General features: G+C 36.9%; 1 protein-coding gene across 8 annotated transcripts in view; it reads right to left on the reverse strand.

Annotated features, from left to right (window-relative positions):
- Nucleotides 1–13,324, reverse strand: part of PCNX1 (pecanex 1) — a 215,261-nt gene that overhangs the window by 166,042 nt on the left and 35,895 nt on the right. For all 8 annotated transcript variants that reach the window (XR_002724629.3, XR_002724630.2, XM_023182929.2 and 5 more), the window contains exon 2: nt 9,439–9,647. Coding sequence is in view for 6 of the 8 variants with exons in the window: in XM_023182929.2 (XP_023038697.1) it covers nt 9,439–9,647 (209 nt within the window). In the remaining 2 variants the exon portion in view is untranslated. The remainder of the gene's footprint in view (nt 1–9,438; nt 9,648–13,324) is intronic.

The following is a 13,324-nucleotide window of genomic DNA, read 5'->3' on the forward strand; positions in this document are numbered from 1 at the left end:
TCCCAAACTCTTACAGGTTTTTGGGTAATGTTGACCGCACCCTCAGGTTTAGGATTGGGCTCTACTGTCCAAAGTCATCAGCATATCCCATTCTTCTCGTCATTGAGATTAGCTCTAGAATAAGCACAGGACCCAACCCAGGCTAGTATGAATCAGGCCAGGAGTGTCTTATTGGTGAGAGGATATTTCTCTGTATCTGCTACTCTTAATGTTGAGACTTAAGGCCTGGAGGTGCTGCAGCCATCTTACAAACATTAAGTGGGAGTCTGTTCTAAGAAGCCAACTAATAGAAAAGAACAGAACCTGGCTAGAAGAAGAGAAGCAGGGACACGAAGTGACAGTTTGAAACACTGCATCTGAAGACATCCCTCACAGGCAGACTTCTCAGTAATGTGAGTAGCAAATTCCCTTAAGCTTTTTTGGGTAGAATATTTTGACAGCTGCAATCAAAAGATATAAGCAATGTATAATTTTCCATTTAAATATTTAACAGTATAGCAGTTTGAATTCTAGTGTTTTCATTATCTATGATCTCATAATTATAATGTCCCTGTTTGCTTAACAGGTTCCTAACTCTAAGCCATTGACTACAGTCAGCTAACTAAGGTTCAACAAAGAAAACTAGCTTTCTAACTTACTATCCAATTATAAAAATAAAATATATTGGAATTCAGGTAAACATATGGCCAATTCAGTATACAAATACGTGTGAGAAATGTAGAACATGCTCACGTTTAAAAGCTGTCTGGTGTTAATTCATACAAACTATGCAGGCCAGAGGAGAAATTTTTCTAAATTGGAAAAATTTTAAGTGTGTATATAGAGGCACTATCACCACACTGAATTAGTAATGATTATTCAGCAATATTAGGGTTTCTCCACTAGAATGCATCCTCTAAGTGAGATCCCAAGAAATCAGAAAATGGAGAGCAAGGTACAGATTAAGAAATGAAGTAACACAGAAAGGAGAGAGAGCCCTCATCTTGCCTAGTCTATACACACACACACACACACACACACACACACACACACATACATATATATCAACTTTATTGAAATATGATTCACATATCATACAATTCACCCTTTTAAGCTGTATAATTCAGTGGTTTTTAGCATATTCATTAAATTATTAAACCACCACCAAAGCCAATTTTAGAGCATTTTTATCATCTCAAAAACAAGCCCCTTTAACCATTACTACCCGTCACTTTCCATCCTCCTTAGCCCTAGACAACCATTAATCTAGATTCTGTCTCTACAGATTTCCCTGTTCTGGACATTCTATATAAATGGAATTATATGTGATGTTTTGTGTCTGGCTTCTTTCACTTAGCATAATATTTTCAAGGTTCATCCATATTGTAGCATGCATCAGTATTTCACTCCTTTTTATAGTCAAATAATATTCCAGTCTATGGATAAACCACATTTATTTATCCAGTTATCAACTGATGGATAATCCTGCCTAGTTTTATACATCACTTCTGATAGCAAGTCCAAATTACTACAATCTGAACATACAGTTATTATTAATAATAAATAAAAACATGCTAGGTATGTGGTTCATGCTTGTAATCCTAGCACTTTGGGAGGCCAAGATGGGCAGATCACTTGAGCCCAGGAGTTTGAGACCAGACTGGGCAACATGACAAAACCCCATCTCTACAAAAATATTACCCAGGCGTGGTGGCATGTGCCTGTACTCCCAGCAACTCAAGAGGCTGAGGTGAGCACATAGATTTAGCCTGGGAGGTAAAGGCTGCAGTTAGTTATGACTGCACCACTGCACTCCAGCCTGGGCAACAGAGCAAGACCCTGTCTCAAAATAGTAATAATAATATAATAAAAACAAATATTTACTAAGTACTTATTATATCCAGTCATAGGAGTTTGTGCTCTATTTGCATTTTCTGATGAAACTTTCCCTAATATTTATGATATAAGTGCTATTATTCTCCTCTTACAGTTGAAAAAACTGAAAACCAAAGGCATAAAAACTTGCCTAAGTTCTCAGAGGAGGAATGAAACATAAACTGAGTCACTGGTACATGGAGTTCAGGTGGGAGAGGAGGACAGAAATAACATGTCCTCAGCATTCTGCAAATAAGTTATCATATCCGCTCTTTCTTTATTTCCCACACACTTGAATACAGGTACTCATAACCAGTATGGCCTTAGATAAGACTCAAAAAACAGGTCTGTGAAACTCTAAAGCCCACATTCTTGCTTTTTTGTTTTGTTTTGTTTTTTTAAGAGACAGGATCTCGCCCTATTACCCAGGCCAGGGTGCACTGGTGCAATCATAGTTCACTGCAGCCTCAAACTCCTGGGTTCAAGTGATCCTCCCACCTCAGTCTCCTGTGTAGCTGGGGCTACATGCCCATGCCACCATACTCAGCTGATTTTTTTTTTTTTTTTTTTTTTTTTGGTAGAGACAGAGTCTTACTGTATTATCCAGGCTGGTCTCAAAATCCTGGCCTCAAGGGATCCTCCCACCTTGGCCTCCCAAAGTGCTAGGATTACAGGTATGAGCCACTGCGCTTGGCCCTCATTCTTTCTAAGAAATCATACTGCCTTACACCAAATAGGCACTAGGGTCTTTCCAGTTCAAATCTGAAAGTAAACACCATTATTTAGAGCAGGGATTTTTAAACTCGGTGCTATTGACATTTTGGGGGCACATAATTATTGACTGCATTCCTAGTAGGATGGCTAGCAGCATCTCTGGCCTTTACCCACTAGATGCCAGTAGCAGCCCCTCAGTGTGACAACCAAAAAAAGCTCCAGACATTGCTAAATGTGCCCTGGGGGACAAAATTACCCCCAGTTGAGAAATAATGATTTAGAACTAACGGTCAACAAACAACAATGCATGGGAAGAAAGGAGATATCAAAGGAATAAAAAAGATGAAGAGAAAAAATGAACAGGTGTTTTTATTTAAAAAAAAAAATCCTCTAGTAAAATTTCTGCACTTCTTTCTTCTCTATAAATTCAGAAATAAAACTCTTAGCCAAGCTGTAGATGTTCTAAATATAGCTAAACATATAAAACAGCTGAGTAAGAGTTTTCTTTACTGGCAAGACTTGCAGGTTTGCAGCAATGGAGATTTCAGCACATACCTGGAAAAGTACAGTAGTTTATTATTCTCACAGAAGCAAAGTGGTCTACTGCAGTAAGCAATACACCAAATTCAGGTAATATCTACCTTTATGCCTTAACTTCCCCATCTGTTAAGAAAAAAAACAAACCAGGTACAGGGAAAGGCAGAAAAGCAGAAGGGGTCTAATCTGAATTACAGAGACGTCTTCACAAACTAATTTGTTGATTTTTACGATCGTATTAACTGGTCATGCTCAGGCTTTGATCAGAAACTTGGCAACACCATTATAGTACCAAGTTTGTAAATCTGGACTAAAATGATGCTCATAAAAATAAGAATAGATAAAAAACAAAGTTCCTATATTCACAGGAACAAAGTTCCTAAACAGCATAATCTCTCAGAGAACAACCTAAAATCCAGCTTCATACAGTTTAAATTGATCTGTAGTTTACAATATCATAAGCATTACTGCCATGAGAAACATAGAGAAACCATGATCTTTCTTCAAATATTTGTATTCAAATCATAAAATTTGATGTTACTTCCTGAAGCATTAGAAATGTAAAAAAAAATTACTGATTCTTTCTCTAAAATAAAGATTTAACCATTTTTTACCTGCTGTACCACATAAAAGAGAGACCAATGAAAACCATAAAGCTCAAGTAGTTCTGCTATACTTATTCATTCATACAACAAATTGAGAGCCACGATGTACCACACACAGGGATAGGCTCTAGATATACAAGTATTTATTTTCCTATTCATTTCTTTTCCTCAGAACAGAACATGAGATTCACAAGTGGGAGGGCGAGGAAAGGAGATGTCAAAAACAAAAACCTACAACAAAGATCTTACTTAATAGTGAAACTTAAAAACATTAAAGATTAGAAAAAAGACAAGGATGTACACCAATAATATTTCAACTTAACCATGTGCTAGAAACCACAGCCAGTGAAAAAAGTTAAACAAGAAGTATAAGGACTAGAAAGGTAGAAATAATTGTGATCATATAGACAAGCGAACATCATTAATAAGGGGGTTTAATAAGATTGCTAGACACAAAATTAGCTGCAACATTTTAGTGGGAAAACAAAATTATAAAAAATTTTATAGTAGCATAAACACTATAAATAATAAATTTCCTTTTAATGGAGAAAATGAAAAACCACTACTGAAAGATACTTAAAAGACTAAATAAATGGAGAGATTCAATATTGTAAAGATACAAATTCTCAGCAGAGGGATCTACAAATTTAGTGTAACTCCAATAAAAATACCAAGTTCCTGCAGACTTTCTCTAGCAGACTCTAAAGTTTACATTAAAAACCCAAGAGCCTAGAATAACAAAGTCTCTCCTAAAAAAGAATATGGTGGGAGGTTTGCCCCACTGGCTATCAAGAGTCATTTTTTAAAACTGATAAGGATGGTGTGGTAATGGCACAGGCAAGCAGATCAACAGAACAGAACAGAGAGCCCAGAAACAGGCCACCAGAAATGAAAATTTAGCTTATGCCATAGAGAGTGCTACAAATTACTCAGGAAAAGATAGTTCATTTAACAAATACTGGGTAAATCCGAGATTCATAAAGAAAAAAATAAGCCTTAAGAACCTACCTGATACTGTAGACCTAAATAACTTTGGGTGGAATTGAAATGTGAAAACAAAAGAAACATGACACTTCAAAAAGACAATACAGAATACCCTTCTGATCTCTGTATAGAAAATAATTAAGACACAAAAATGCTAGGTGGGCGCATGGATCACACCTGTAATCCCAGCACTTTGGGAGGCTGAGGTGGGTGGATCACCTGAGGTCAAAAGTTTGAGACCAGCCTGGCCAACACGGTAAGACTCCATCTCTACTAAAAATACAAAATTAGCCAGGCGTAGTGGCGCATGCCTGTCATCCCAGCAGCTCAGGAGGCAAGGCAAGAGACTCGCTTCAATCTTGGAGGCACAGGTTGCAGTGAGCTGAGATTGCGCCACTGCCCTTCAGCTTGGGCGACAAAAGTGAAACTCTGTCTCATTAAAAAAAAACACACAGACAAAAAACAAAAAACCTGATTACTAAAAAGTGGTCAATTTCATTACTCTAAATTTAAGAATATATGATAATCATAAGAAACTTTAAGGAAAGCAAAATGACAAGTCAGAAGTGGGAGATGACTGTAATATATACATAACTAATAAAAGAATAGCACGAATATATAAAAAGAAATCCTATTAATCATTAAGAAAAAGACAACTCCAAAGAAAAATGAAAGAAAACATAAATGAGCACTGGAAAAAAGAAAAACCTAAACGGACCACATATAAAAAAATAAGATGCTTAACCTCATTAGTAATCAGAAAGGTTAACTAAAAGTCACAATGAGACACCTTTTACACTTCATGAATGGCAAATTTTTTCAAGACAGGGTCTTGCTCTGCCACCCAGGCTGGAGTGCAGTGGTGTGATTAAAGGTCACTGAACTCTTGAACTCCCAGGCTCAACTGATCCTCCTCCCTCAGCCTCCCAAGTATCTGGCACTACAGGTGCGCACCAGCATACCCAGCTAAATTTTTGGTTTTTATTTTTTGTAAAGACAAGGTCTCCCTATGTTGCCCAAACTGATCTGGAACTCCTGGTTCCAAGCTGTCCTCCCATCTCTGTCTCCGAAAGTGCTGGGATTACAGGCAGGACCCACATTGCCCAGCCAATTTTCTTTTTTTAAACCCCAATTCAATAGCTAAGTGAACAGCAAATTTTTAAAGTTTACCAATATCAAATGCTGATGAGGATGTGGAACAATAAGGACTTTCATACACTACTGGTGAGAGTATAAATTGGTAAAAAAAAAATCATTTTGGCACACAGCTTGGAATTGCCTGATAAAACCGAACATGAAAATGCCCTATAAACCAGCTTATATAAACTAGATATACACATGTACTGCAAGACAAAAAACACTAGAAATAATCTGAACGGCTATAAATAGAAGAATGAATAAATAGACTGTGGTCTATTCTTACAGTGGCAGACTGCATGTCAGTCAATATGAATAAACTCTAGCTACAAACATCACCATGGGTGAGTCAATAAAATATAATATACTGTGCAAAAAAAAATCTCTCATATAGAAGTGCATACAGTATGATTCTCTTAGGATGTCCTAAAGCAGACAAAAATAAATAAATATATTCAGGGATATCTACGGAGAATGTGTAACAATAAAGAAAAGCAAGGGAGCTATTCACAAAAAATTCAAGATTATGAGATTATGGTTACTCCGGAAGGGAAAAGTGGAATGAAATGGGAGAGGAATGGCATGAAGCTTATATAGTATTTTTATAATGTTTTATTTCCTAAGCTGTGTGGTAGAGGTAATGAAGTAGTCACTTGATTATTGCTAACATAGCATTTGGAATATATATTTCACAATAAATTTTAAAAGTAAAAGAAAATGGAAAAAACAATTCAGAAGCAATGAAAAATATATATAATATCCAGAAATAATTAGAACAATTATCAAGTGTTACCATGTGTCAGGAATTATTCTAAGAGCTTTATATATATTATTTCATTTATTCACTGTAATAATCCTATGAGATAGTTCCATTATTTTCCTCATTAATCTGACAAGAAAGCCAACTCATAAAAAGCTTAAGTAGCTTCTCCAATGTCATACAATTAAGCAGCTTTGGCTGACTGAGTGCAAAGTCTGCATTCTGTTTGCTTATCCACAATGTAAGAGTATGCATTTCTTAACAGAAATAGAATAGGCCTAGGAAATGTACATAAACCATTTTAAAAATGTGAAATAAGACATAAAAGATAAGCGAATAAAGAGATAAATTAAAACATAAGAAAATAAATGTAAATCTCTCATCTATATCTCTACTTTAAAAGTTGAGTTTCTACAAATTTAATAGAATTGTCATCAAAATTCTAATGGAATTTTCTGGAAGATGAGCACACACGAAGATCTCTCACAAAAGTAAGTATATGCATGAGAATAGCCAAAATAATATCAAAAAATGTCAGGCATGGTGGTTCATGCCTGTAATCCTAGCACTTCGGGACACCGAGGCAGGCAGATTACCTGAGGTCAGGAGTCCAGCACCAGCCTGGCCAACATGACGAAACCCTGTCTCTACTAAAAATACAAAAATTAGCTGGGTGTGGTGGTGCATGCCTGTAATCCCAGCTACTTGGGAGGCTGAGGCAGGAGAACGGTTTGAACCTGGGAGGTGGAGGTTGCAATGAGCCAAGATAGCACCACTGCACTCCAGTCTGGGCGACAGAGCAAGACTCCATGTTGAAACAAACAAACACCCCCCAAAAAAATTATAATAATATCAAAAAAAAAAAAAAATACTGGAGTCACTCACAACGCTAAGTATTAAACATATTATAAAGTCACTATGATAAAAACAGTATGGTATAAATGAAAAAAGGCAGAAAGATGAAGCAGAAAACTAAGTTCAGAAACTAACATAAGTACATACAGTATACTACATGAAAATGAAAGCATTTAAATTTACAGGGAAAAAATGTGTTACTTAATGAATGGTGTTGTGACAAACAAACCTAAACAAATTAAGTTAAAATGTTTTCAAACTGACAGCAATTTAACAGTAAAGGTAAAATGATAAAAATACTGAAAGTAGATACAAAGATCTTAATTTATTGTATATTTATATAATTTGAGGGAAGCAAAATCTTAGAAAACATGTTATCAAAAGCAGAAATAACAAACATACAAAATGGACCACAGAAAAATAAATTACAGGATATAAAGAGACTGACAAATAAAATGCTATAAACTGAGGAAGAAACAGCTAACATCCTTTGTTAAAAAAAAGTCCCAAAGTCAATAGCAAAAAAAAAATTCACTAATAGAAAAATATACAATTCACAGAATAACAAATATACATGGCAGTAAGAAAAATGCCTCCATTTCACTAGTAATTCAAAAATGGAAATATTAATAATTTTAATTATTTAAATATTAAACAATAAGATATCACAGTTTTTCAAATTACTAAATACTCAGAGTTGTCAAAAGTGCAAAAAAAAGAGGCAGCTGAATTTCTGGTCATAGTCATTAAATGGTAAAATCTTGAGAATTTGGCAATACATATTGGAAAAGTTAAAAATGTGCATAGCATTTCTACTAATTCGACCTCTGAACAACTATGGTAAAACATTTAATCATTTAAAATTTAAACATCACAGTTATCTAATTTTAAATTTCAAAATAATTGATATAATTAAAAATAGGATAAAATACATCCACATAATGAGATACTGTGCATAATTAAACATAATATCAGAGAATAACTGTTTTCACTACTTCAAATATTTGCTGAGTACCTATCATTGCCAGACACTGATTTTGGAACTGGGAATATAATAGTTTGTAAGAAAAATAAGGTCCTTACCTTCAAGAAGTTCATAAATGCAAATAAATGTTAAGATAATTTCAGATAGTGATTAAGGTGATAAACAAAAATTACGAGGGTAAAATATGTTTAACAAACAGGGTACTCATGTTAAGAATAAGGAAAAAATGTAATTGAAAAGGAATAAACAAAGGCTTTCAATACCTTGGAAAATATATAGAAATATCACCTGTCTTAACAGAGGAGTGCCCACCTTTTGTTGTATTATTTATGTCTTGATGTCTGAAATATTTCATATTATGCTCAGTGGAAACAACTGCTTAGATTATTTGAGATTTCTCAACTTGGTTTCCACATCTGTAAATCAGGGATAATAACTGCATCTACCTGCTAGAATTGTTTTGAGGTATGTCAAGTATTCACAAAAAAACTTTTCCAAGAGTTATACCAGGGGGTACCTATGATTTTCTGCAAGGTCACAAACTTTTGACTAACAGCTAAGTTTCTAAGGTAAGAATATACAATTGAAAGAAATGTACAATACATTAAGTATACAACTTACAAATGTCAAGTAAAATATCACAATTTGCTTATATATATATACACATACACACATACACATACACATACACACATTTATAAGCCACGCTCAATAATTTCTTTAGGCTGTTGGTTTTGATCTTTAGCATAAGTAACTATCATACGGTAGTGTATTGTTCTAACCTGTCGAGTAATAAGGCCAAGAAAATTGCTTTAATCCCCTGAACACACCAGTTAGCTTAGCTCTCTTCTAATATTAAAATATGTACCCGTCATTGTATCTACAGTGGTAAGATCTAACACTGCCTTAAAACTATATAAAGAAAACAAGTACAACATAATAATCACATCATTATACAGATAACATGATCTAAATCATTACAATCTGAATGATAAAGGTTTCCTTACCTCGGTCCATTGCTGTCTTTTCTCCTGGTTGAACAGTTGCCTTGTTCAGCTTTGGTTCGCTGATCTGTGAACTCATTTGCAGTCCTATCTACAACTTCTCCAGCATCAAGTGCTCTGTGTAGTCGATAGTTGACCATCTTCAGAACAATGAAAACAGCAGCTATCACAGGACAATAAACTGCTACTATAATCATGGAAGAAGGAAGGGCCTTTAAGAGAAGGAAAATAAGGAAATACATTTTAAAATATTTTCTATTGTATTCAATTAGAGAAATCTGTATCTGAAATAATAAACACATTTACACACAAAGCAACAACTATGTTACTAGCACTAAGCTGCAAAAGTACTGATACAATTTCACTGCCCAATGCAGTGAGAAGACACTAGCTACGTGTGACTACTGAGTACTTGAGATATGGCTAGTTTGAACTGAGATGCAAAGTGAGAATAAACACTGCATTTCAAAGATTCAATATAAAAAAAAGAATGTAAAATATCTCAATTTTTATGTTGACTACATGTTGAAATAATACTGAGATTATACTGGTCAAATAAAACATTATTAAAATTAATTTCATGTGTTTCTTTTTACTTAATGTGGCTACTAGAAAATGTTAAATTACATATATGGCTTGCCTGCATTACATTTCCACTGGACAGCATGGGTATACAGTCCATGCCAAAAGCCTTATCATACACTTGGAGAACAAAGGTATCACATTACAGCATATGTGAATAAATCAAGGTTGTGATTCATATATAATGCCTGCTTATGGACTCTGTGTTTATGGACCATTTTTTAGGATACATTCTTTGTATTCCCAAAAATTGGAAGTTAAAACTCTCATGAGAATGGCCTTAGAACTGTGACTGTAAAACTGGGTAAGATACAGAAGACATGCAAAATCCAGGTGGGTTTTATTTTTAAATAGTTAAACATTTAAAATACTTAAAAATTGTAGCCTGCCAAACAAAAAGAATAAAAGACCACAGAACAGAATCACAAGTAACAGATTAACTGAAATAAGTCAGCCAAACATCCTGGGTGGGGGGCTGAAGGCCCATCACACAGGAGGATTCAGTGATGGGGAACGTGAGTCCATGGGTGGCAGGCCTGGAGACCAGCTCACTGGAAAGGCAAGGCCTAGAGTCACTGTTGGCAGAGGTAATACAACTAGGCTTAGCTTACCCCAATTTCATGAGAAAAATCACCAGACATCTATAGCTCTAGACCCCACATGTTTTCACAAGATTCAATCTCAGTTATCTGAGAACATGACCCCAAATTGACTTTAAAAGAGTAACCTCTAGCCAGGCATGGTGGCAAGCACCTGTAATCCCAGCTACTCAGGAGGCTGAGGCAGGAGAATCACTTAAACGTGGGAGGTGGAGGTTCTAGTGAGCCAAGATCATGCCACTGCACTCCAGCCTGCGACTCCATTTCAGAAAAAACAAAAGAAGGAGAAGGAGAAGAGTAACTTCAAATCACTTGAGACAAAAATAAAACGGTCTTGATGAGCCAGGCAGGTTTAGAATACAGATATGATCAAAGTGTCTTTAAAAAAAAAAAAAAAAAAGTTTTTGAGAGGGAAAGAGTGTGGGTGAAATTAGGAGGGAAAAACATAAAGTCCACAAAGTAATACTTTTGTGTTGAGTGTGGGCATAATAGGTACATATTAAATATTTGGCATTTTTAAATCCTTGGATTAAGAAGTCCTGCATATTAATGTATCTAAAAAAGTAAACTTGTGATTCCAATTTAAAATGTTACTGAATAACTTATTTGGGCTTATAATTTTAAGTTGGGAAATATATTTAGAAGTTTACAAAATCCATAAATATCAGATTTGGAAGAGTTGAGTACTTGTATGATATTGTGAAATATGTATTTAGTCTTCATCCCCATTTTCTGGCATAAACTCTTAAAATCCTTGGAATCTCCAAACTGGTAAGTGTCTTTTTGTTCACTATTAGCTTGACTGGTGCCTGGGGGCTCCTGGATAGCCTCAGGAGCCAGAGCTGGTTTCCAGGGGAACCAACCTCCTGATTAGAGGGTTGGACTGAAGTCCCAACTCTCAACCTCCAGGGAGGGAAGAGGGGCTGTAGGATGAGTTGATCACTGTATTAGTCCACTCTCATGCTGCTATGAAGAAACACCCAAGACTGGGTAATTTGTAAAGAAAAGAGGTTTCACTGACTCACAGTTCCACATGGCTGGGAAGGCCTCAGGAAACTTACAATCACGGCAGAAGGCACCTCTTCACAGGGCAGCAGGAGAGAGAAGTGAATACTAAGTGAAGGGGGAAGCCCCTTATAAAACCATCAGATCTCACGAGAACTCACTGATTATCAGGAGAACTGAATGGGAGAAATGCCCCCATGATTCAATTACCTCCACCAGGTCCTACCCTAGACACATGGGGATTATCACAATTCAAGGTGAGATTTGGGTGGGGACACAGAGCCAAGCACATCATTTCACCCTGGCCCCTCCCAAATCTCACATCCTCACATTTCAAAACACAATCATGTGCTTCCAACAGTCCCCCAAAGTCTTAACTCATTCCAGCATTAACTCAAAAGTCCAAGTCCAAAGTCTCATCTGAGACAAGGCAAGTCCCTTCCACCTATGAGTCTGTAAAGTCAAAAGCAAGTTAGTTACTTCCTAGATACAATGAGGTACAGGCACTGGGTAAATACACTCATTCCAAATGGGAAACATTGGCCAAAAGAAAGGGACTACAGGCCCCATACAAGTCCAAAATCCAGCAGGGAAGTCAAATCTCAAAGCTCTGAAATGATCTCCTTTGACTCCACGTCTCACATCCAGGTCACTGATGTAAGACATGGGCTCCCATGGCCTTGGACAGCTCTATCCCTGTGGCTCTGCAGGGTACAGCTCCCCTCCTGGCTGGCTCATGGGCTGGCATTGACTGTCTGTGGCTTTTCCAGGCACATGATGCAAGCTGTTGGATCTACCATTCTGGGGAATGGAGGACAGTGACCCTCTTCTCACAGCTCTGGTAAGCAGTGCCCAAAGGGGACTCTGTATGGGGGTGGAGGTCCAACCCCACATTTCCTTTCCACAGTGCCTTAGCAGAGGTTTTCCATGGGGGCTCCACCACTGCAGCAGACTTCTGCCTGGACATCTGGGCATTTCCATACATCCTCTGAAACCTAGGCAAAGATTCCCAAACCTCAATTCTTAGCTTCTGTGCACCCACAGGCCTAACACCACATGTAAGGCACCAAAGCTTGATGCTTACACCCTCTGAAGCAACAGCCTGAGCTGTACACTGGCCCCTTTTAACCATAGCTGGGATGCAGGGTACCAAGTCCAGAGGCTGCGCAAAGCAGCAAGTCCCTGGGCCTCACCCAAGAAATCATTTTTTCCTCCTAGGCCTCTGAACTCATGATGGGAGGGGCTGCCATGAAGATTTCTGACATGCACTGGAGACATTTTCCCCATTGTCTTGGTGATTAACATTTGGCTCCTCGTTGCTTATGCAAATTTATGCAGCCCTCTTGAATTCCTCCCCAGAAAATGGGGTTGTGTTTTCTATTGCATCATCAGGCTGTAAATTTTCCAAACCTTTATGCTCTGTCACCTCTTGACTGCTTTGCTGCTTAGAAACTTTTTCCACCAGATACCCTACATCATTTCTCTCAAGTTCAAATTTCCACAGATCTCTAGGACAGGAGCAAAATGCCACCAGTCTCCTTGCTAATAAAGCATAGCAAGAGTCACCTTTATTCCAGTACCTAATAAGTTCCACATGTCCATCTAAGACCACCTCAGCCTAGACTTTATTGTCCATATCACCATCAGTATTTTCGTCAAAGCCATTCAACAAGCATCTAGGAAGTTCCAAACTTTCCCACATC

Source organism: Piliocolobus tephrosceles, chromosome 6 (genome assembly GCF_002776525.5).
Source record: "Piliocolobus tephrosceles isolate RC106 chromosome 6, ASM277652v3, whole genome shotgun sequence".
Classification (NCBI taxonomy): domain Eukaryota; kingdom Metazoa; phylum Chordata; class Mammalia; order Primates; family Cercopithecidae; genus Piliocolobus; species Piliocolobus tephrosceles.